Source organism: Mercenaria mercenaria, chromosome 17 (assembly GCF_021730395.1).
Source record: "Mercenaria mercenaria strain notata chromosome 17, MADL_Memer_1, whole genome shotgun sequence".
Lineage (NCBI taxonomy): Eukaryota > Metazoa > Mollusca > Bivalvia > Venerida > Veneridae > Mercenaria > Mercenaria mercenaria.
The window spans coordinates 55,615,868-55,641,170 of NC_069377.1; the positions used below are offsets into that span (position 1 = coordinate 55,615,868).

A 25,303-nucleotide genomic window follows, 5' to 3' on the forward strand; every position below is an offset into this window, starting at 1 on the left:
TTTCAACTTCATTTATTTATTACAACTTATTGCACAAAATATTACAAACATTATGAAATTAACCAACACACAGAATATGTAGGAATCCATGCCATGAAGTCATTAGCAGATAAACATTAGGTACTTAACATTTCTGTATTAGTCTTTTTAACTAGTAAACAAACTGTAAAATAATTCAATTTGGTGGGCATAAACTTATCTGTTTTTTAGCTTAAGTGGCTGTTTTAAGAAATTAACATCTGATTTCTTATACTTTCAAGAAAAAAATAATGAAGATAGGTAAAGGAAAATTGTGACTGAAATTTCCTTAGACCAAAAGGCAACAACTTACTGGTAAGTTACTTTATTCCAGATGTATTCTGTAATAATCACAGTCTATAAAACAAATGGATTTAAAGAAAACTTACTTCCATACTCACATTAATGATATTTGCAATGTTAAATTTACATTATCAAATCTTTCTTAATAAATAAGATAAATTATTACTTCTACAAATGGTTCAGTAGCTGTAAGTTTTCTGTATTATCCTGCTTGGATAAAATGTCTTTGAAGAATGCTAACTATACACTGGAAACAGCTAACAACTGGTCCCTTTTCAACATTCTATGATCACTATCTATTGGCAACAGATGATAACTGGTCCCTTATTTTAGAGAGTCCATCTAACATTGTATCTAGAGTCTCTTTAGATAGCTCTACATTTACATTGGATACATCAGCTACTGTGTCCACACGACTTGGGTTCTCCTGAACCTGTAACACAAAATCAAACAAAATAAACTGGTCTATCATTCAATTTGGACAGTACCACTTATTATTCAAAGGGGTGTTCACTGAAAATTTACTGACTGAATAGCGAACAGTGCAGATCATGATCTGGGTCTGGACTGGTTGCAAAGGCAGAACCACTAGCCAACAGCAGGCTAAAGGTTTAACACTTACAGATCTATTAAATGTGTATATCTTTCACTGAGAAACTAGAACTATCACTGAAGATTAATACGTAAAGGCACTGCTCTGATACAAGTGAGTTAATTACTGTACATGCTGTCTAAATGAGGTTAACAATTGATTCGAGTTTCATATGCATTCTTTCAGCAGTTTGGACGATATGGAGTTAACACAAAATGAAGCAATTTGACCTCCAAGTGTGGCGAAAAACTTGGACCTAGGTTGTTCCCTCTGTACATTTTTTCTTGAGGTAATTTTCTGACTAAAGTATGTTGTGACCTTAACCTTTGATGTTATCACCCCTCAAAAATGGGGGTTATCTACAATGCAATGAAGACTGATGACTGTAAATAAAAATGTTTTTAAGCTAGCTATCAACACCACATTCTCATAAGTCTCAAAGTCTCTGTGATCTTGACCTTTGACCTACAGACCTCTTATTCAACAGAGGTCATCTGCACATCACAATCAATCATCTTATAACGTTTTAAGACAGTAGGCTCAAGCCTCATCCAATTACTGATCCAACATCATTGTAGTTTAAAGGTCACAGGGACGGTCCTAGACACTGAATATTTAAGTTCGACAGTCAAATGTCCAAGTGTTCTCCAGTGATTGATCTGAAACAGCCTTCCATCTCGAGGTTACTGTGAACTTAATCATTGACCTAGGTTACCAACTAAATCATCTTTTTAGAAGTTATATATACTTTTCTTAATTCCTATGTTTTCACTTTTACTATCTCCAATCAACATTCCGTCTCAGCTTTGATTACGTATGTTTGAGAAGAAAAGGGGCTTACTTAAACAAAACTTGAACAGACTCAGGAGTTACCTACAAACAAAACATAGGGTCTGAATACAAGCTAACTACCACTCTATTAAGTCTGACCGCATTAGGTCCAACTGTTCTCAAGTCATAAACTGGAAACCGATTTCAGCAGCCAAAATCACAAAAAAAAATGCGTATAAAATAAAGTATTAAATCCTTTAAAGGTACTTTACGAACATGTACCAGTAATACATTTTTGACATTATTATTATCATTATTATTATATACCACATTTATATAGCACTCTTTTCATATAAAAATACGTTCAAAAGTGCTTTACATAAAAACATTTATATAATGTTCAATAAAAATGGTACTGTAATTGGCCAAATATGGGTTGAACTCGTGTAAAAGACGCAGTAAAAAAATACTAGCAGAATTCTGGAAAAATGCTTATACCCACTTATCACTTATCCGAATTTTTGTTTGTCCAAAATTCGCTATAGTTTCTACGAAATCACCAGTTTTTGCTTAATCACTGTCGATGTTTTTGGATGTTGTGGCAAGTATTTAAATTGAAAAGCATAAACTCTGCGTAAGCACTAAACTGCCGCATCCTCTGACCACTCCATGAATATTGAGGCCAGTGAAAACGAAAGTACACTTTGGCACGTGGCGGTAAAATGACGTAATTTTAAGACTGGTTTGCAAATTGTTTTGAACATTACGGATCAGCGACTATGATCATATTGGATCAGTCTAAAATCTCGCAAGCACATGTTTACAATTGCCTCCAGGTATGATTAAATGGTTAATTGTTTGCAGATTGTGACAGTAGGTGTAAGATAAGTAATGCCTCGGGCGTGAAATTCTCAATGAACAAGAGGATTATAGACAACTATCAAAATTATGTTTGAAGATTAGATAATCGATTTCCGGGCTACCTGATACGGAGTTTCAAGTATTTTAATGCAAATTGTGTGAAAACACGCCGGGAAGTGTTTTACACAGGTCTTGTTAAAAACTTAATGATCAGTTACAGAAATGCGTTGTAAAATATATTTTAATGAAAAACAGCATTTATTTATCTTTTTTACGCGAGCTCTAAATTTTACATTTTATACAAAAGTAATTTAAGACGCCAGGTCCCAAACCGGCTATTAGCTATACCCGAGTCATTGGTATTTACTCCCCTTGAATACTCTTCAATATAGAGGCACGCGGGGTAAACAAAGATCGATTTTCTTTATTTTTGAGTCGGGGGAAATGTTTGGTCTTTTTCTATCCCCATTTATAGGACGTATCGGTCCTTCGAGACCAGAATCTCGTAAAAAATGTGCATCTTATATTCGTAGGATGACGGTAATTGAACTATTATAGAAATAATTTAAAACTAGAAAATGCTTTTGTAAAAAAGCGCATGTCTCCCCCAATGCAAAGTCCTATAGGCAAGAAGTCAATAGGGGTCAGGAGCAAAAATCAAAGAGACACTGATGGTTGGCTGCAATTGGGATCATCTACTTGGCATGTCCAGTCATCCCGCTAAATTTCAACACTCTTGGCTTAGTGGTTCTCAAGTCACTGTTCAGGCTCCTGTGACCTTGACCTTTGATCAAGCGACCTCAAAATAAATAGGGGTCAACTACTCTGCATGTCCAGTCATCCTATTAAGTTTCAACATTGTAGGTCAAGTGGTTCTCAAATTATTTCCAAAAAATGATTTTACATGAACAGGCCACTGTGACCTTGACCTTTAACAGACTGACCCCAAAATCAATAGGGGTCATCTACTCTGCATGTTCAATCATCCTATGAAGTTTCAACATTCTGGGTCAAGTGGTTCTCAAGTTACTGATCAGAACTGGTTATCAATGTTCAGGCCCCTGTGACCTTGACCTTTAACGGAGTGGCCCCAAAAACAATAGGGGTCATTTACTCTGCATGAACAATCATCCTATGAAGTTTCAACATTCTGGGTCGAGAGGTTCTCAAGTTATTGATTGGAAATGGTTTTCCATGTTCAGGCCCCTGTGGCCTTGACCTTTAACAGAGTGACCCTAAAACCGTTAGGGGTCATCTACTCTGCATGATCAATCATCCTATGAAGTTTCATCACTCTGGGTCAAGTGGTTCTCAAGTTACTGACCGGAAATGGTTTTCAATGTTCGGGCCCCTGTGACCTTGACCTTTCACAGAGTGACCCCAAAATCGTTAAGGGTCATCTACTCTGCATGACCAATCATCCTATTAAGTTTCAACATTCTGGGTCATGTGGTTCTCAAGTTATTGACCAGAAATGGTTTTCAATGTTCAGGCCCCTGTGACCTTGATCTTTAATGGAGTGACCCCAAAATCGATAGGGGTCATCTACTCTGCATGTACAATCATCCTATGAAGTTTCAACATTCTGGGTCAAGTGGTTCTCTAGTTATTGATTGGAAATGGTTTTCCATGTTCAGGCCCCTGTGACCTTGACCTTTGATGGAGTGACCCCAAAATCAATAGGGGTCAATTACTCTTTATGACCAATCATCCTATGAAGTTTCAACATTCTGGGTCAAGTGGTTCTCTAGTTATTGATTGTAAATGGTTTTCAATGTTCAGGCCCCTGTGACCTTGACCTTTGACGGAGTGACCCCAAAATCAATAGGGGTCATCTACTCTTCATGATCAATCATCCTATGAAGTTTCAACATTCTGGGTCAAGTGGTTCTCTAGTTATTGATCGGAAATGGTTTTCAATGTTCAGGCCCCTTTGACCTTGACCTTTGACGGAGTGACCCCAAAATCAATAGGGGTCATCTACTCTTCATGACCAATCATCCTATGAAGTTTCAACATTCTGGGTCAAGTGGTTCTCTAGTTATTGATAGGAAATGGTTTTCAATGTTCAGGCCCCTGTGACCTTGACCTTTGACGGAGTGACCCCAAAAACAATAGGGGTCGTCTACTCCAGCAGCCCTACAACCCTATGAAGTTTGAAGGTTCTAGGTCAAATGGTTCTCCAGTTATTGCTCGGAAATGCAGTGTGACGTACGGACGGATGGACGGACAGACGGACGGATGGACAGGGCAAAAACAATATGTCTCCTGGGGGAGACATAATTACATTACAGTAATAAGATACCTAGCATTTTTAAATTAAAGGTAAGCAGATCAAAACATGAAACAAAATACAATATCGTAAAACATTAACTGACCTATTAAAGACACAGGTTAGAGCAGAATAGAACAGAAGATATCTTACATTTTGAACAGACAGAATTAACCAGTATGATGCCTGTGAAATGCATCACAGCATGCAAACCGTCCCGGATGATTGGGTCAATCCCCACCTAAACGGTCCGGAGAACATCTATGATACATCCCACAGAAAAAACACTGTCTATATTATTCTGTCACACTAGAGTTCTTGATTAGAGTAATGGATTGGCCGGCAAAGTACCTACATTTTTCTACCAGGTAATTAGTGAGATTAGTTCCCAAAGAATTGTATGAAATAATGCATCTTTAGCGCTTTTTTGAAACTTTGCAAGGTCTTGCACTCTCTTATGCCAGATGGGAGGGCATTCCATAACCTGCTATCTGAAAGCTCCTGTCACCAAAGCGCACTGTCTGACATTTGGACACTACTAGTTTTAATGCATTATTCTGCGATCTCAGATTTCTGGATGGCGTATATATTTCTAACATGTTCACTACATATGCTGCTGATTGATCCTCGAGTGCCTTATATGTATGTGTTAGAATTTTGTATTCTACCCTACACTGCACAGTAATATGGTCAGACTTAATAGAGTGGAAGTTAGCTTGCAGGGTTCCCGCTGTCGGTCGCCAATGGCGCCAAATGCGACAAAATGTAAATTCTGGCGCTAAAAATCTTCAATTGGCGAATTTCATTGGCGCCTACAAGATAATCGTCGATCTTATCTTCTAATCTTTCTCAATGACGCAATAACGGATTATCCGATATTTAACACTACACGAAGACAATACACATCGTGTCAATATCGATTTACACCTCGGGGCATAATTTAAAACTTCACCGAGTCACTAGAGCGTTCCTCCACGCAAGAACGATTATCAGTCAATCTGATTCGCCAGATTTAGCCCCGCCTACTTACACGAAAGCAAATGAAACGAAATATTAGCTGCGTGCTTCGTCTAATGCACCACCTTTTTTATGATGCAAAAAACGCGAGATAAATTTACAGGTTATTTTAATGACAATCCGATTCGTCGAAGTAATTGAGACCGAGAAAATGCCGAAACGTCAAAACGCGATCTAAAGATACATAATTTTATGCTCCGATCGTAAATAGATAATTTCAGTCGCGGTCGTATAAATTCTATCGAAGAATTTTTGAGATACAAATGAACTAAAGCAGTTCTTTTACGTGCCCAACGTAAAGCATTGATACACGGGGATTTTTAAAAAGCTCAACCCCAGAGCTTCAAAACAAAGTGCTAATAATACCTGTAGGTGGTATTTTCGCTATACAATAGTATGTACGAATGGAAATAGAAATTTAGTTAAATATATATAATGAAACTTCAAAAGTTATAAAATAATATAAAACAACACTGTTTTTGATAAATGACCTAAATAAATTTTGAAATAAAAAGTTAAAAGAATAAAGAGATAAATATTCATGTTATAAAAACATCTATTTAGTGAAAATGACCATTAAAGGGAGATAATTGAAAACAGCAAACTATATAAAGAGATAATTTATAGATTGAGCAATTACTTTTGTTTAGAAAATGTTCTTGAAAATGGTTGGGAAGATTAAAAACTATTTTTGATTCAATGTGATATTAGGATAAATATTCATGTTTTAAAAACATCTATTTAGTGAAAATACCCCTTAAAGGGAGATAATTAAAAATGGCAAACTAATAAATTAAAGGGATAATTTTATAGATTGAGCAATTACTTTTGTTTAAGAAAATGTTGTTGAAAATGGTTGAGAAGATTAAAAACTATTTTTGATTCAATGTGATATTAGGATAGACTGGTTCAAGAGCAAATTGCATGGTTACTGTAAAGAATCAAATGAAAAAGAGATTGAAAAAGAAAATGGTATGTCGCAAATCACAGACTATTGGCTCCAACTTGAGAGCCACTGGCGCAAACTTTTCCTAATTGGCGAATTTGTTGGCGCAAAGTGAAACTGACCCAGAGGAAACCCTGGCTTGTATTCATACCAAAGTAAAAAGTAAAAGTTCCACTTTTATAATCAATCAACCTATCCAGCATGACACTAGAGAGTCTGTTTCCATATATTACAACAGTTTCATACTGAGGCTTCAATGGGTAAAAAAGTTTCTAATTTCCTACACACCTTCATCTGCAGAATACATGTTGGTACTGACATTCTAGCTATGGAGTCCGAAGATGTTTTTATATCCACACGCCAATCAAAATCAACCATTCGAGGTAGGGATACTGAAACATAACACAAATCATAAAAACCTCTACAAAAAAATAACATCACTGAAAAGCAATGAAGAAAACGTATAATGTTAAGTTGCACTGCAAAACACAAAACTGTTAAATTATACTTAATCATAAGGTTTTGTTAACTGACTTGAGAATCAAGCAGAATCTCTCACGATTCCGTTTTGTTGGGTTTGACATCGCACAGACACAAGTAAAGGTCATATGGCGACTTTCCAGCTTTTCATGTTCATGTTTCAGGCTATTAAGTATCATGTTGTGGATTGATTAATTTCACACTTTGACAGACACCAGACATATATTTGATTACACCCTTTAATAACTGTAACCCTAGAAATGTTCATGGACACTATATTTCATGGTTTAATGAAGACAGGCAATTTAGCGGCGACAAAGTTATGCAAAATACCTCGGATGCAAAATACGCGAAAACTTTACAGCTTAAACACGTAACAAACACTCGCAGACAAAACTGCATTATCTTAAGAATGTAACAAACATTACAGGTAAGACTGCACATAAATGGTGCAAATAACTGGTCTCTTATCCTAAACACATTTTTCAGTCCATCAGTGCTTTGTGATCGGGAGTGAAATTTTTGTTCCATAATATACAGTTGGCAATCACAAATAACTGTAAACTATAACAGGAAAGCAGTTGAATATGTCCATCTGGAATTTTGTCACACCAACAAAAAAGCATGAAAATACGAGTAGTGCAAAGGATGATTCTATTGATAATATATTACTGTTGACAAGTGACGCTAACACTTCTATCTTTCTGCAAATAAAGTAGTGACCAGAGCAATTTCTTTATATGTCAAAAGCTTATGGGATTTATATAACATATGTAGTAAATATACTTTAATTAAATTATTATACACGATAAAACCTCCCTTTAAAAAAATTATATACATTAGCATACATCGGGGAGAAGCACTATTGAGAAATACTAACTTTCCTTTTTTCATGTCAGGTTGTTGTTTCGCAACTATTAAATTTCGCGGAAACACAACGACCATGTAAGTCTAACTTAAATTGCATAAAACTATTTCTAGGTTTAAAGTCTAGCTGTTTATTCGCATTTCAAAGCTTAATATTACAAAGTGTTTTGAATGTGTGTGTCCATCTGTTCAGAAAGTCATCTTGAATGTTACAAAATATGCTGAAGCAAAAATAATATCATATATACCAATGTTTTTCTTTACCTTGATTATTGACTGCCTGAGCTCGCCATGTTGACATATTTTCAATCATAATTTTAGCCAACAAGTCTCTCAAACTTTTGTGAAAGTCACCTTAAACAGAAACATATACACAGTAAAACACTGCCAGGCTGACAGTCGAGAACAATACAGTAAACACAATTCCAAACACTTTTCCTTGACTTCTGCATGATTCCATCCGCCCTCCACCACAGCCCCCATCTCCCACCACCACATTTTTACTAGAATTCCTTATCAAGGTACACTACTCACAAAATCAGCAGATCCATATAAAACAGTCTTGACACATGATCCTAGACCTGTTTAGACTGTAAGGTGATACAGTTTTGATACCAGTCTCAAACTCCTGCACCTAACTGGTTGATTTTGAGATCAAGCTTTTACATTTTTTAAGTTTTTGTTGGATTTAACGTCACACCGACACAATTATAGGTCATACTGCAACTTTCCAGCTTTCTGATGGTGGAGAAAGACTCCAGGCCCTTTGGTAAAACCACTGACCTTCCATACGCTAGCTGGATGCCTTCCTCATATAAAAAATTCAACTCCCAGAGCAAGGCTCGAACCTACATCTGACAGACAAGTGGTTTGAAGTCAGCAACCTTAACCACTCTGCCACAGAGGTCCAAGAAACTTGAAACTGACCAATGGCATGATAGCATTCACAGACTAGTCTCCACACTTTATTTCATAACCAGGGCAAAAGCATACATTTTATTTTGCAACCAGTCAATGTTGAGCTTTGAAATAACCAATCTCTACCACTAGACCTAACAGCTAAGATTCACATTTGGCAAATATGTAAGTAACTTACTTGGAAATAGTTTAATAAGGTCAGATGGGTCAGTTGATCCCTGAAATACAGCACTTTTCATCAAAGAACCAAGCGACATCAGTAACTGAAACACAAGATGGCATTTTGAAATGTGTTAAAATACAAATATACATATTAAAGAAAACTCTTAAGCAGTACTCTTTCAGAAGTCTTCCTATAAATTATAAAGAAAGATCCACATTTCCTATTTACATACTGGTTCATTACCATTAAGTAACAGCATAAAACATTTTACTTAATCTACTTTATTATGCTTGTATACAGGACATTACCTCCCTTGGACCACAAATGACAAGAAAATTACCTTTTGTCAGACAGTATATATAATGAATTACCTCCCTTAGACCATAAATGCATTTTTTTTAGGTCTTTAAAAAGGAGCTAAGTATAAATGTTATTGATGCATGTCAGTAAAATTGCTTTCTCATTTCCTTTTTTATATAGCAAATAAATTTTACGCATAGATCAAACAAATACACATGTGTTACATTTCAATAAATTATAATTTAACTGGTCTTTTCTCACACTTACTCATTCTACAAGTTAGCTATTTTCTCCAAAGTACAAAATATAAATGTCCATCATTTTTACTGTTGTTTTTTTTTTATATAACTTTAAACCATAAATCTAATTCCTACAATAGCTGTTATACCTTTTTAGCTTCCTCTGGAGAAATACCATATTGTGTTGCTATGTTACTGACCACAGCCTCAGGAACTTTCCGTCTATCTCTGTATAGGAAGGCTTCCTGGCAGGTCTTGTGTACAACATCTTTTGATGGTGCCTACAATGAAAAGATATTTCCCCATTTAAAATTTTTGTTTACACAGCTTTTTTTTAGCTTGTTTGTGATGAAAGCTACAAGCTTATTTGAATCACTCTAAAGTCCACTTCAAAAGGGAAGTTGTGGTCTAATGGTTGGGTGTTGGCAACTCAACCCAACGGTGGAGGGGTCGAGCCCCATTTGAGTCACAACCACAATTACTGTTTTTCCAGAAAGTTGACTCAAGAGTGATTTAGATAAGGTTCAAGCTTAAATTACAACTGTGCTTACATAAATTGGTATAAACTACATAAATATGCATCCTAGGCAAACCATAACTAATGTCATATGAGGTAAAGTCATGATCCAAGTGGTGTTCAAACCAATGATCTCTGTTAAGAAAGTGACATCTTAACACTAGACCACCATTTTCCTATTTCCCAGTGGTATTTCAGTGAAGTGTGTAACAGTAGTCACATTCCTACATTTTCATACATCATAACTGATTTGTTCCCCACAAGTACCTGACAACTTCTCAATATGCATCAGAAGTGATAGACATACGATCCGCCTTTAGTGAGTGCCTGAGTTTTCAAGATAACTAAAATTTTGTATAATTTTCTAAATATTGTTTTATTGCTGTTAAAACCCTTTATCAATATTACAAAATCTAGCAAAGTACATGTTTTTTTTTATGTTTTGTGATGCATTGCAACTTATGTCTCACATCATGACAAAATATTTCAATGGCTACATTTTCAAACTGATGCAAGACAGTTTAAAATCTTAGAAAATGCTTTCCATGTTAGTACTAATTGAAAACAAAAAGACAAATTGATTCATTTGAGTTCAGCACAGTATGTTACATATGTATACAGGTTAAGCTCTCAAAAAAGCTAAAATGCATTGTAAAATGTAAGGAACTAAGTTGTATTCTATATCATACTTAAAAAAATTTGACTGAAAATTCTTTTGATATTTCATTACATTGTTGTTGTTGTTTTCATCTAAATTCACATCCCTTTAAGAAGAATTAATATATTGTGTATCAAATTGACAGATCTACTTTTTTACATCTGTCTTTGTTTTATGCTTGTACAGATCTTATATTCTTAACCAGATAACTACATCACTTTAACTTTTTTTTTCTCTCTCTTTTTTGTATAATTATGTTGCCAGGATAGTAAATTGCTTTGTTCCACAGCCATAAATTTACATGCTACCTAGCATTTTCAAGATAAACACTGTAAAAATCATTCAATTTCCTAGGTATAAAAATTTCAAAGACTATTTTGTTGGAGCCTAAATGCTTGGATTACAATTTCTACCCGAAGATAAGATTATTAGATGATTCACTTATATGTATGGGTTTAATTCTGCATAACTGAGAAACAACAAAACTATACAAAAAGTACATATCACATATATAACTGATTTTACAGTAAAGAGGAATTAATAGGATATTAGTGCCAGTCTCCAATTTCCTGAATCAATTAAACCTGTCTAAGTGGCTGGAAGATATATATAAATAAACTGACTGACTGATGTTTGATAAAGGTTTGATAAAGGAATCAACATATGATGTAACATTACATACTGTCACCCTCAGCAGGAAACTACTACATGGGGTGGTTTATTTGTATGTATTTACAACAGTTTTGTTCAAATGTCAGGTAAGTCAGATAAAGGAGTCCAGCTGGGGCTATGATCCTCTCCACCAATGCAAACAAAGAAAACAATGACAGGTTAAAACCATCAGACAGGTAAAAACCACCAGACAGGTTTATTTGATTTATCACTTTCAAGTTATTGCAGAAAATCCTGTTATCAAGCTATAAAATAAGATCTGTAAAAAAGAAAAACTTATTACACCACTTTTTTTTACATTCAGAGCCCCCATATGCCATTCACTTGCAATTCCTCTTGGGGAAAAATTGTATGTATATAACAGACAGGCTACTTCACAAGGAAATCTTTGCATTTTCTAATCTGCTATCAGTGAACACGATATGGATGCTACACATCTAATCAAAATACACTACAAACAGGTCTGACTTTTCAAATAAAAATCTACATTTTTTATCCAATTTCCTTTTTCTACAACCATGCATAAATTCACATGCTTCAGAATACATCAATTTCTTTTAAAATATTGTACAGAATGACCCTTTTTTTATGAAAGCATAAACTAAAAGCATAAAATACTTTTCTGAAGGAAGATAATCATTTAAGGAACTTTTGAAATTTTGAAGAAGTTCATTGACATTTTCCCACTAATCTGTCATACCAGTTTTTCCTGCTTTCCTTATATCAAATTTGTAGTCCTGTTTGGCACCATATAACCTATACTGTGTTGGTGCGCCGTAAAACCCAAATAAATAATATTATATCAATGAAGATATTAAACTTTTTCTCTCAAGCTATGAACAAGCAGCTTTAATTAAAAGAAAACTCAATAAAAAACAACAGCTTTCATAAGAAGCTCATTAAAAAAGCTTTTGTCATGTAAGAACACAAAGCAAGACAGTATCAGTCATTATCATCTCATTCCAGGCTGACCATCTGGCAGCCAGTAAACTTGTAATCATATATCAAATGTCAGAATCTACAACAATACATGTATATATATGTCACACACACAGACACACTGGACAACAAAGACCACTATGTATACAGTCACAAAGACTTGATATCATTGTCTTTCCCTGGAGATCAATCAATTTTTCTGCCAATATTTGCTTAAAGCAAATTTACTTAGTTTTATAATCAAATATTTTGTTTATCAAGTTGTCTCCCTTATACCAATACCTTGAATATGAAGGCTGAACATTATTTTAAAAGAAAGTTAACTCCTACAGTCTTACTATCTTTCCAAGGATCAGCCTCTTCACTAATATGAAAGAAACCCTTTAATATATAACACAAAAGTACTGACATTAAATTCTCAACATGTTCATTTCCACATAGTTTCTGATATAATGTATATATAACCCTGAAAAATGATTAAGCATGTGAAAATAAGTGCGAGACATTTGAAAAAGAACAATAAGAATACTGATTCTCTCCATTATATCAAGTTACTCTATTCTGGACAAGATTTTTGGAATTTTATCAGGATACCTTGCAAAATTCCTTTGTCAAAGGTCACTTACAGTGTCTACATGCTTTTTTTTTTGAGAGAAAAAAATTCGCCTAAATTGTTTGAATGAGTGGTGATTTTTCTTGATTACCTGTATAACAGTATTTATCATGTTGTTTTTACCAAAATTCACTCTCAGCCATCACAGGTACATCAGAATCCCTACACAACCTAAGGTTTATTTCTTTGGTTTTAAAAAAATATTTGGATATTACTGGGAGTAAGCAAAATTCTTGCTAAGGCCAATGTGCCAAGGTTCAACTACGGAACCATGGTAAACCTCTGGTATGCCAGACTGATGAAACTGAAAGTCTAGTCCAAATAATTCACTGAATTAACTTAGTATGAAAAGTATGTCACTCAGGTTATTTCAAAACTTATAAGAGCAATATTCTGATTCTTGACAATGTTTTCAAACTATTGCATCTTTGCCACTTATTTCCTGTCACCTCATGTCCACTTTTAAACCATATTTTTGTAAGATTAGCACATTTCTCACAGATTTCATGCTGTAACATTATCATTTCTTATTTTCATGTAGCCATTTTACATCTGCTATCACACACATGTTACATAGTTGGTTAAAAAATCCCTTAGACCTTGTTATGTTATTTGAAAAATGTCTTGCAAACTCAAAATTATTATTATTCATATTTTACTAAATAAACAAAAAAAACAAAAACAATAGCTTTCCCTCATACTGAGAAACAATTTGTTGTTGAAATGTTATATAACAGGCAGTTATGAGACAAAAGACAAAGAATTTGGCTCGAAGGTCAGTAACATTTGAAAAAATTTGCACTGAAACATGATATTATACTTTTGTTCAATACCCTTTCATAAAAACTGTTTCGTTCATTCGGGAAGAAAAAACTAAAAAGCTATTTCCGTTTTTCATCGACTCTCTGTTTCTCTCATTCGTTATTTATATCTACTTCATCCATTATTCAAAACCGATAATTTAAGTGATAAAAATTTTGACTCTTTAGTCTTATCAAGAGCTGATCCCTTGCTGATAAAAACTGGATCGAGTACACACAAAGGACTCTCATTGTGTGGTTATATGAATGACTTTATTTGGCGGGAATGATAATTCCCGCTCATTTCACCTGTTTTATGATAACCAAGGTAATAGAATACTGACGTTGCCCTTGGCAATACCTACACCGTGTAACATGGTTGTAACCAATTTGTCACCAACATTTTATTGCTTTATCAATATAACTCTATATGCAATGAAAAGTATTGCCGAAAATGAATTACATATATTCTTGTAATGTTCCCTCATTTACATAAAACTGAAAGGCGACTTTTTTTATTCTGTTATTTTTTTTTTAACTATCCAATAGCACACCAGTCCTGTTCATTGTACAAAGTTCAAGGCATCAACTGGCGCTGATTTTTCCTTAATCAAATAGTCTTTTGTCAACTAAATCAAAATTTAAAATACTTGACCCTTTAGGAGTTCTCCAATCTTGTGTGTCAACTGTTGCACTGAATTTATCTTACTCTAGATTTACAACAGATAAAGACATGTTTGCAATTTTGCCCCAGCTTGAAAAAGGATATTTCAATAAGCACTAAAGGAGCAATTTTCTTGTATTACTGTGTAGATGTACTATGTGTGCCAAATTAATTTTAGCTCTGGCCAACCATGAATGGGGCAAAGCAGAACCAGACAAAGATGCTAGACACCATTTTAGTGATGATCCATCAATTTTTGACAAAATAAAAGCTAGTGGTATGTAACTTGCCCTGTGAGTTCAGCCCATTACTGGTATGCCAAAGATATGTATGAAGTTTGAAATCATTTGTTAGAGAAACCTGCTTACATGCAAAACTTATGTGACACAGAATGATACGCAAGCAGACATGACAACAAAAGCTCTACTATTTGAAAAATTTCAAGGTAAAAAGTCAAGACTGCTGGCAAGAAATTCAAAGTTACCCTTTATTGCCGCCAAATGTTAATAAGACTTACTACATTATACTACCTGAGTCATAACTCAGCCTATATACTGTCTTATGATTAGATATAACTACATTTTACAACATGCTCAATGACTAATAAGGAAGTTTATGCATCGCAAAATCGTGATTTGCATCAAAAAGCAAACACTAAAGGCCACAGGCTCGAATACTGGGACCTTTTACAAGGAAGTTATTGTCTTCCAATCAATTATCACAATTTCTAAAAAAGAATTAGATTTTGTTTTTAAAGCAAATAAATGATACCTGCATAAAATATCATGTGCTCCTTAAAACTTAGCATATATGCCCGTGTTTAATATTTTACTCAAAATTCTAGACTGACAATCTTTTTATTAAATGAAAGATTAAAAAAAGATTTATGTAAGATTTTCCCCGCTAAAAAAAAACGTAGGAAGCTATGTCTTTTAACACGATTTTTGGAAAATTTTGTGTGTTAGATTATCATTAATGAAAATATTCTGGATATGCCTTAAAATGAGGCTTAACATTTAATCAAATGTTTCACAACCTATTTTTGGCTTTTTTCCCCCACATGAATAAAAGATGCATTCAATCCATAACATAGGTTTAGCCATGTGACACAATATTTTTTTTTTAATTGTAAGTTACACATTTTTCTCGATTCTTCAACATTTTATTTGCAACTCTTTTCTCTAATGCAACTAGGAAACAAAATAACGTTAATTAAATACCCCAGCCTGACAACCATTCATTTAACAATACTCCCACATTAATACTTCAAACTGACTTGTTTTTTTGGTATTTGCTACTTCATGATAGTGTGTTTTGAACAACAGTGGCATTGTTTCTGTTCGACTTGAATTTCATTTGAAAGTTGGCTTTATATATTTGTAATATAATCTTTATTTTTACAAACAAACAGATTTTGAACACTTTTTTCAAGGTCGTCACTTTCATTCTTCTGAAAAGGAATTAGTTTATTCTGGTCAAAATAGGTCAGATGCATGAAGTGGGCTTACATTATCTAGGTTAATAATAATTATTAACGTCATGGTCCTCCCTGTGCTCAAGACCAACTCCAAATTAAGGCCTCTAGTTCAAAGGCAACTTTAACTTTCTCCAAAATATAGTAACTTTATCTTTGTTGTGAGACTACCAGTCACCTATATCTCATGGGTGTTCTTTACAGGCAGATTTAACTGTATTTGGTTTATAGTTTACGGGAGATAATTTATAATTTTAGGAAAACTGGTATGACATGGAGACAAAAATTCAAGCTATTTAAATTTGAAAATAATCATAAACGGTAGTTTTTAATTTCACGAATTCACGAAATACATGTACCGCACCCCTTTCCCCCCTCACCGCCAGCCAAAACATCAGCATGTAGATTTCTGAACAGGAGACAATACTAAAGGTGGTGGACCTGTAATGGCACTTGGTAATATCTGACCGATTAAGTTTTCCCCGTATGTGATTTCAGTATTCTCTGGACGTTACTGGAACTACTGCTTATATGAGCTGCATTCATGTCTCAAGGACCCTGAAATAGCTGACGGGAATACTAAATTGCACTAAACCTCAGAGCAAAAGTATCAACGCCTGAATCCCAGGCTATTTGGTAATATGAATTTCAAGCTTCTAAGGACTGAGGTGATATCAATGGTGATATCCTCATTCAACTCATGTACTTATAAGAATGTAATTATTAGTGCTGCTGTATGGGAGTGGGTGGGTGCTGATCTGGAACCATACTGGTTGAAGCCCTAATGTTGGGTAAATCACAGTAGCACTTATATAGACTTTTGGCATCAAGGCATATAGGACAACCTAGAAATACCAGCAATGTCAAAAAGGTCATAGGCAGAGAATGATAAGAGCCGTGCCATGGGAAAACCAACATAGTGGGTATGCGACCAGCATGGATCCAGACCAGCCTGCGCATCCGCGCAGTCTGGTCAGGATCCATGCTGTTCGCTAACAGTTTCTCCAATTCCAATAGGCTTTCAAAGCGAACAGCATGGAGCCTGACCAGACTGCGCGGATGCGCAGGCTGGTCTGGATCCATGCTGGTCGCAAAGCCACTATGTTGGTTTTCTCATGGCACGGCTCATAATATTGATTTCAAGCAAGTCACTCTAAGTCCTGTAATCTAGAGTCTGGCAGTGGAAAAAATCCATACTGTATTGTAAATTGTTCCTTTAAGCACACAAAAAAAATGTTGAAAGCCTATCATTTGTACTTTTACCAATAACTTTACATAAAACATTCAATATAGTTTCAAGCTTATAGTTTTTCATATGTGTTTTTTAAATGGAATTAAGTTCAAAGTTAATTTGATATCTGTTCTTGCCTAACAATAGACTCGTCAAAATGTTAAATTTTCAGTTATATTACTGTGATATTTACACTACATTAACTATTTAAAGATATCCGATGCATGTCTTTCACTACAATAGTTTATTTCAGGTACTCACTTTAAATGTAGAAAATCTTCTTCAAACTGAATTTAACTTTACAAAACATGTAAATTATATGTGTTTGTAGAGCTTATTAATGCCATGTATAACAGTTATTTGTTAGTTTTTTTAGCAGTAGTGCACATTTTGTCATATGCAAAGCCATAGTTAACTGTATTAATAAATTCTTCTCATACCTCATGTTAAAGGCAAGTAATATTATAGAATTATTATATATATTTACAATAAGAATCTGGCTGTATTTAATAGACCTTTTTTGATCACTAAGTACATCCTGAACAGACTACATGGAAACTGTGACTGACTACATTTGAAAGTGACTTAATCTTGTCACTTTCATATCCTATCGTTTCCTTATGTTAAAAAAAATGTTAACTCAATTAAGAAAAGAAATCACCCAGTTATCACAACCTTTTTTTGAACTTAAAAACTCCCACAATAAGATTTCTTTTATAGTTATTACAAAAACTCTACCAATCAGTCATATTTTTTTTTACAATTTAGTATTATTTACACCAGGGATATTTTTCACTCATAAATTTTAAGTCCCTTTTTTATCCAATTAAGACTTTTAACACAAGAGACAGTTTTAATGTGGCTAACAACAACAACCACACAGCCAGGGGCAAACTTTTACAGTCAGATGAAAGGTTTATGGTTGGCTTACATCATGTTAATAATCGTTTTATGGCTTCCCATTGACAATGTAAATTGTTCTTTATCACTGTGGAAATGGTTTACATTATTGAAACATTTTCTATTTACAATACTGTTGAGTTACCACCATTATGTCATATCTTTTAATCATTTTTCTATCAGAGGTTCATTTTACTGTGAGAAACCAAAACTGAATTTATAACTTAAAGGCACTGACTTCCAGATGTTATTGCAACAAAAAAAGTACTTTTTAGATATCAGAAAACTATTGCTATATTTCTTAGGCATTGAAACTTAGTTATAGACAGACAAGTTATGGAAACACATAAGAATTAGATCTTTTTACTATTTTTGTCCATTCAAAACTGAAAGGTACCAGAGGTAAATAGCTTTATATATAATGTATGTATTCTTCCCTGGTGTATTGGTCAAAACTGCAGGAAAATGTTTATTGCTGCGCTGACCCGGTTTTGATTCCCAACTCCTGTGCTTTTATCTTGATTTGGCATTTTTAAGAAAAATTTTAAACAAAAACTCACATTCTAATGTTCATAATAAGACCAAACTTCAATTCTAAAGAAAGGTAATTTTTAACCAAAATCAGGAGGTCAGTGCCTTTAATAATTAGTAACAAGAATGAAATCTGTCTACATTTCCCTTATGAAAAACCTTCCTTATTGTCAGTGTATCATATCACATAACCTTGGAGCAAAACTGCTCCATCTGCTTCTGTTATGTACAACAATTTACAATAATTTGGTTCTGAGGCTGTTTTGAAGTATTGGAAGTTTTATTTCATTGTGGCCATTTCCTGTCCAATAGCTGCAATAAATCAGACAACAGCTTTATAAGCTGACCAGATCCCTTGTAAATTTTCAGGGGTCATTTGCTGTAAATTTTCCAATTTAACACACCCTCTCAATAGAGAAAGGCATGAAAAATCAAGACTTTATTCCACCTACATGTGTAACTTTCTCTACAGAATGAAGTTAGACATTCTAATTTTGATATTATTTCTTTGAAAAAAGTTTCATACCCAACTTTATAGACTATGATAATATTATGTACATTTTTAATGAAAGAATCAGATAGTACCAAATTATTTTAAAACAACATAAATCCACAAAAACACTTAATTTTAATTCAGTTTTATTTTGAACTGAAATTATCACAATTTGTGTAATTACCATTTATAAAAAGTTTAAAATTACATTCCTTTGGTTTGGTTATTATTCTTCAATTACCTGTCTTGTTTTTTTAAGGGAAACACTTCTTCATTTAATATTTCTGAAAACATTTTTTGTCTCAGAAGGCAAGTTTATTATTAAAATTCTTCAACATTTAAAAGGTTTTAGAAAACAGCTTATGCCGTTTCCTTTTTTAACTGGACAAAAGTTAAGACTAGCTCCTACACTATGATACTTTTTTTTTATTTTTAAAAATGTAATTATAGCCAGTCTATATTCTAGGTCTAATATTTTATGATAAATAAATGTAATCTATAAAATAGACTTCATAAAATTAAAGGAAATTTATAAAAATCTGAATTCTGTGACAAATTCTTTTATATCAGTCTCAGTGGCTAATCTAAAGTCGACATACAATAAAATAAACTTTTAGTAGAGAAGTATCTGAAATGAAAGAAAGTCAATGCTTAGTCAAAAAATGCACCCATTGACCCAGTGGTAACTATGCGTAAATTCATCCAAAGTACTGAACCATAAAGCTGGTGTTGAAAAGGGCTTTCGTGGTACCTCATGAAAAGAATTTACCAGCATGACTAATTTTTAGCCATCTCAAAATATGTTAACAGAGAAAATACTGCTTTTTCTTACTGTTTAATTAAGTTCAATAAAAACTTTACTGCTAATAATTATGCCAGGCAAGTTTCCTAGTACTTGTTGTTTTGTTGCATTGCTGATATTGTAACTTGTCTTTAGTTTTAACAATATTTTACTGCTTTTTTTTGGCCAAAATGGGACCGAAATTGGGCCCAAATCCCAATGACAAAATAGTATGTTTTTCCCAATGTCACAACTAAAATTCCCAAAGTTACTTTTTTTTTTACTTTTTTCCCATTTTTTTCAAACAAGACTGCTCCTATGAAACCTTAAGCATTTGAAGCACAAGACAATTTGCTAACTTAATGCATAATGATTAATTTTATGACCATGTAACATTTAAAAACAAAATAAATTATTACTTTTAACAATTCCCAATTAGGCGTTTTATGACGCATTTTTCCAATCTGCGAAGGCCCCAGCCCCATTCCCAAATCAGGAGAAAAATACACTGTAAAATTTATTTAAGCATATACAATATTATACATTAACCTTTTCATACTACCCCGTTTAAAGTTTTGCTGTAATATCTCTGTCAAGTAATCATCAAAATGTTAAGAAAAGAAAAAAGTGAAAACATTTCTTTATGGCACCCTACAACAAAGTTCCATCTAAAAAGTATCACATCATTATTCAGCTTATGTCACAACAACACAGATAAGCAAGCAAAGAAATAAACAGACAATTCATTTGTTAGTGTAAAATCACACTCCCTTTCAACGGGTCCAGGGTGGCCCTGAGAAAATTTTGCATACAGGTAGAATAAATGGTGCAATCTGGCGACTTCTTGGACCGCTCAGTAGCTGTTGGACATACTCATTTTTTAATATGAATGGATTCCGTAATTTAAAACATTTTGAATATCTGGTGAAATATTTTGACACGTATTTTTATTTTTAATTTGTATGGCAGCATACACATAAGCATCCTGACAGATCCCAAATGCACAGGTATATCGTATACTTTACAATAAATATTCACCTCATAATAGTGAATCCATGGAAATACGCTGAACCATTGAGGGCTGAATAAACGGAGTAAAGGGTTCTTTTTACCGAATGATCGCTTTGGAAATGCGATATTGTGAGGCTGATTGGGCTTTTTCCATTTTTATGTAGAAGCTGTAATACTTTTTTAATGTTACTAGATCTGTAAAATCTATGAGTATTTTTCTACATTTGATGCATTTAATTTAATCATTATGATTGGTTTCTATGATATTTCAAACAAAATGTTTAAGAGTAAAAAATATTTAATTGAAAAGACATTTAAAAATGCTAATTTAATATGCGTTTGTGTTTTACTTTGTCGGCTGAATTGAGACACAACATTAACTGCAAGTGTCTATAATCTTTTCAGTAGTAAGCAATTAAATACAATTAACTTTTATTAACTAATGTATCGCCTATAATTCGAGTCTGCGGGGCGAGAAAATACAGCGACCTTGGTCGTTGAGGATTATCGATTTTGTACAATACACTGTCACCAAGGTGATCTTGTAAGGTGTCAGCGATATGACACGATTCTGTGTACATATTGGTCGCTGGTGCACTTCATGATAAATTGACAATTGGCAAGGGAAGACCGCTGTATGTATTCTAAAATATATTTTCTAGCCTTTTCAAAAATTTACGCGTTTGGCATTTTGCCGCTCCTCAAAACATTGGGACGGCAGATGCCGCCCCAGCTCCTACGCCCTTGCTCCCCCCTGAGGGTTTTGACATTAACGAAAGATAAACAGAGATAAAAGTTTGCTCTTGCCTATTATTTGGTGATTACCTAGATTTACTGATATAAGTAAGAGAATGGAGTGTAGATTTACTGATATAAGTAAGAGCATTGAGTGTTAATTGTGTGCTATTTACTTTTAATGAAATCTGAGACATGTATATTTTTTTGTTCACTCTGAAATCTTAAACTTAAAATGGATTGTCACAAAACAGAATGCATAAAATGTGGAAACTGATAACATCAGCAAGCATAAAAAATATTTCCAAGCTCTCAGATCAATGAGAAAGAGGCAAATTACTATATACAAAGAGCTATAAAAATAAATTTATATTTTATACTTCTTTGCTATACAGTACAATAAATATATCCACCAGTGCCCATGAGTCAACACCTTAAAGATAAATGTTTGTTTTTCCAACACAAGCTCATGAAATATTTTATGTTTTGATACTTTCATAAACTGGAACATGTAGTCATCCTCCATGCAAATTTTTATTAAATTCTGTGCAGTGATAGTTGAGTAAAATGACAACTACTCGACTGGGGTGATTTTTTGTACACAATAAAAAGGTGTCCTTGAGTCAACACCTCTCAATATGTCCATTCACTCTGAGTACATAGGGTAATGCACTGATGTTTCAATATCATAAAATCAAAACTAAATACACTGTATTTAAAAACACAAAACATTTATGTAATTTTCACAAGTGTTTTTAAAAATGCTGGCTTGTAATCAAGACTGGTTGAAATAAATTAGCAATTTCTTAAAAAAATGAAGAAATTCTTAGAAATGAGTTCAAAATCAACAGCCAAGACACATATTCCAGACTTTTCACCACAAATATTATTTGTTTCCTCTATACATCTTTCTCCAAAAGTTCAATAAGAAAAGAAGAAAGAAAACAATAAAACAGAATGGGTGTTGACTCAAGGACATCTACATCTACATCTTTCACCTAACCGTCGATTTCCGACTATCACTGGGCGGCGCTGTCAGAGAAACAGTTGTTAAAGAAATGATATGTTACAATGTTAAAAAAATAAAAGCTAAAAAAGACAGTATGCTACAGTTAAAATGGGGCAGAGGCAATAGAATTACATACTGACCACCGCCAGCCTCTCTCTAAAGATACTGAGACTGGGGCTAGATTTAACATAAGTTGGTAGGGAGTTCCAGAGACGGATGGTCCTTGGGAAGTAGGAGTTAGAAAAGTACTGAGTGTGAGACATAGGGATTAAGTAATTTAGGTTTGTAGTTGGAATAAGATGAGATTGGTCGACTGCAACTGTCTGGGTCCTTATTTTATAAAACATTACTAATGAGTTGTGTAACCTTCTATATTGGAGTGTATTCCATTCTAAAGTTTTCAGCATTTGTGTAACACTACTGGTGTAACTGTTGTCGTACATGACGTACCTAGCAGCTGACCTTTGGACATTTTCGACTTTGCTAGTGAGGGTTTTTTGCCAAGGATGCCAGACGCTTGAACAATACTCAAGTTGAGGGTGGACATAGGTGTTATAGGCAGCAATTTTGACCTTTTTACTGTCAGTTTTCACATTCCGTTGTATGAAGCGAAGAGTTGAAGTTGCTTTGGAAGTGATATTGTCAATGTGGCAGTATTGAATCAAGGACTTTCATAAAGATTTTATTAGCTTACAAAGGCAAAGACAATGTGACAGTATTGAATCAAGGACTCTTTGATGATAATACAAAAAAAAACACGACAACATGTGATAATTTTTATACTCCTGGATGTTGTTGTTGTTTTTTTTTGCATTGCCTTATTTGTAACACAGTTCCACATAAGGTGGTGCTATGGGGTGTGAACTTTCCATTTCCTTGATCATGTGCTATTATTTTGCTTGGTTGCATTTTATTCTTCCAAAGTATCTTCATAAAGATTTTATTAGCTTACAAAGGCAAAGACAACGATGGAAAAAAATGCAGTAACATTAAATAAATTTTAATTGACATTTTAAGACTGTTGCAGGAAAGAACTGATATGCACATGTCAGTGAGAATTTGTGGGGCGGATTGTGTGCCAAGTGAAAAACAGCTTTTCTCTGTAAAAGCAAGCTTTTCTTCTAAATATGGAAAGAAATTTACATTAACTGTTTTGGTTGCAAGCATATATAAAACAGAATGACCTGAATACGATGAATGATCCTATTAAATAAGTTTTCACATTTATTTCTCACCTTAACTAAACAAGAAATGTCAACAAAGTTGCAGGTCGCCATTTCGATATCACGTGGCTACTGCGCCATCTATACCCCAGGAATATTTTTATCCGCCAATCGTAACTGTTTCCTGTTCACGTGACGTCAGTCCTAAGAACCGTATCGGCGGGAAGTTCAGTCCGTCTGCCTCAGTTTACTAAGAAGGGAAGCGCACGCTGTTTGTTGAAAATCGCACTAAAACTCAGTCAAAATGCCTTCAGAAAAGTAAGTTTTGTTTTTGTACCAATGAAATTAACTTGTTTTAATTCATGGCAACAGCTTTTTATTGAAAAATATGATATTTGGAAGTTTTTGAAATAAAAAACTTCGGTTTGCTTTTGTTTTCCGCCTTTGTGTGAAAGTGGGTCAACGGCATAATGAGTAAAATGTCGATTCTGTGTATGATTGATAGGTGATGCTTACAATGACTATGATTTAGAGAGATGAAAAAGGACTTTGTGTTCTGAATTACGTTGCACATAATATGTAATTTGAATTAATTGTACAAGCAAATTTTCCACGAATTTCTAGCAGACGACAGGTATGAACGGAAGTAAAGCATTGTAGGGCATTATTCGTACATGAAGTGCTATATTTAGACTCGTCTAATTATAGATAAATTGGTTTTTCCTTTCAGGGAAGAAGTTCAAACTGCCACAGAGACTACAGAAACCCCAGAAATTAAAACTAAAACAGTTGAAGATGTAAAAAGAGCAGTTGAGGAGGCAGAAAAGGTATTACACTTTTGACACAATCCAGACAGCCTGTTTCTGTGTACAGTTTATAGATCTACTGTATCAGTGACAAGGATACCTGAAATTCATGGATATTTCAGATTAGTATTCATAATGAATAATTTCATTCATATTCGATTACTGGTCAAAATAATTTTAATGTCAGATTGTTACAAATCTAGATCTTTTTGTGAGGGCAACTTTGAAGTTGATAATATGAATCTTAAGAAAGGTATTAACAGAGAGGAGACTATAATTGATCTCTTGATATTTTTAATTAGCCTGGGTCCGAATTTAAGCTCGCATACTCCCTAAATGCAAGGGACTTTACTACACACACTTACTGGTAGTGTTACGAAGGACAGAGCCTTGTTTCTGCCCAAAACGGTTGAACAAAATTGCGACTAGTGTTGATAAATTGCGAGTTGAAATATTTTGTACTCTATAAAATTTGCAAGTGAAAAAAATTGTTAAATTTTAACCGTTGATCCCAAGATTAAGAAAAACACTTTGATGTATTATTGATAGTAGATCTAAT

The 25,303-nt window shown here is 33.9% G+C and overlaps 2 protein-coding genes across 4 annotated transcripts in view; one reads left to right on the top strand and one right to left on the bottom strand.

Moving 5' to 3' along the window:
* Positions 1-24,147, bottom strand: LOC123536090 (COMM domain-containing protein 9-like). 3 transcript variants are annotated; one of them, XM_045318907.2, is made up of 6 exons: positions 24,011-24,147; positions 9,897-10,028; positions 9,224-9,308; positions 8,392-8,481; positions 7,069-7,172; positions 1-754 (listed from the first exon to the last, which is right to left on the bottom strand). In XM_045318907.2, the coding sequence occupies exons 1-6, from the start codon at positions 24,050-24,052 to the stop codon at positions 614-616; spliced, it is 594 nt and encodes a 197-aa protein (XP_045174842.2). In that variant the 5' UTR covers positions 24,053-24,147; the 3' UTR covers positions 1-613. The 3 variants fall into 3 exon arrangements, with proteins under 3 accessions (XP_045174842.2, XP_053384195.1, XP_053384196.1); XM_053528220.1 differs by having other exon boundaries at positions 23,960-24,067; XM_053528221.1 differs by lacking the exon at positions 24,011-24,147 and adding an exon at positions 13,238-13,518.
* The window catches only part of LOC123536091 (coiled-coil domain-containing glutamate-rich protein 1-like), a 5,158-nt gene continuing 3,972 nt past the window's right edge, over positions 24,118-25,303 (top strand). Inside the window, exons 1-2 of the mRNA XM_045318908.2 lie at positions 24,118-24,256; positions 24,669-24,765. Of these exons, the coding sequence (XP_045174843.1) occupies positions 24,243-24,256; positions 24,669-24,765 (111 nt within the window). The 5' untranslated portion in view covers positions 24,118-24,242. The remainder of the gene's footprint in view (positions 24,257-24,668; positions 24,766-25,303) is intronic.

What these genes read in the sequence shown, in the direction of transcription:
- LOC123536090 (XM_053528220.1), bottom strand. Translation starts at nt 24,052, where the DNA reads ATGGCGACCTGCAACTTTGTTGACATTTCTTGTTTAGTTAAGGTGAGA. An exon ending in GGATCATTCATCGTATTCAG is followed by an intron (nt 10,029 to 23,959) that starts GTCATTCTGTTT and finishes TTTTCATTGTAG; the next exon opens with GCACCATCAAAAGATGTTGT. An exon ending in CATGTATTCTGCAGATGAAG is followed by an intron (nt 755 to 7,068) that starts GTGTGTAGGAAA and finishes TTTGTGTTACAG; the next exon opens with GTTCAGGAGAACCCAAGTCG.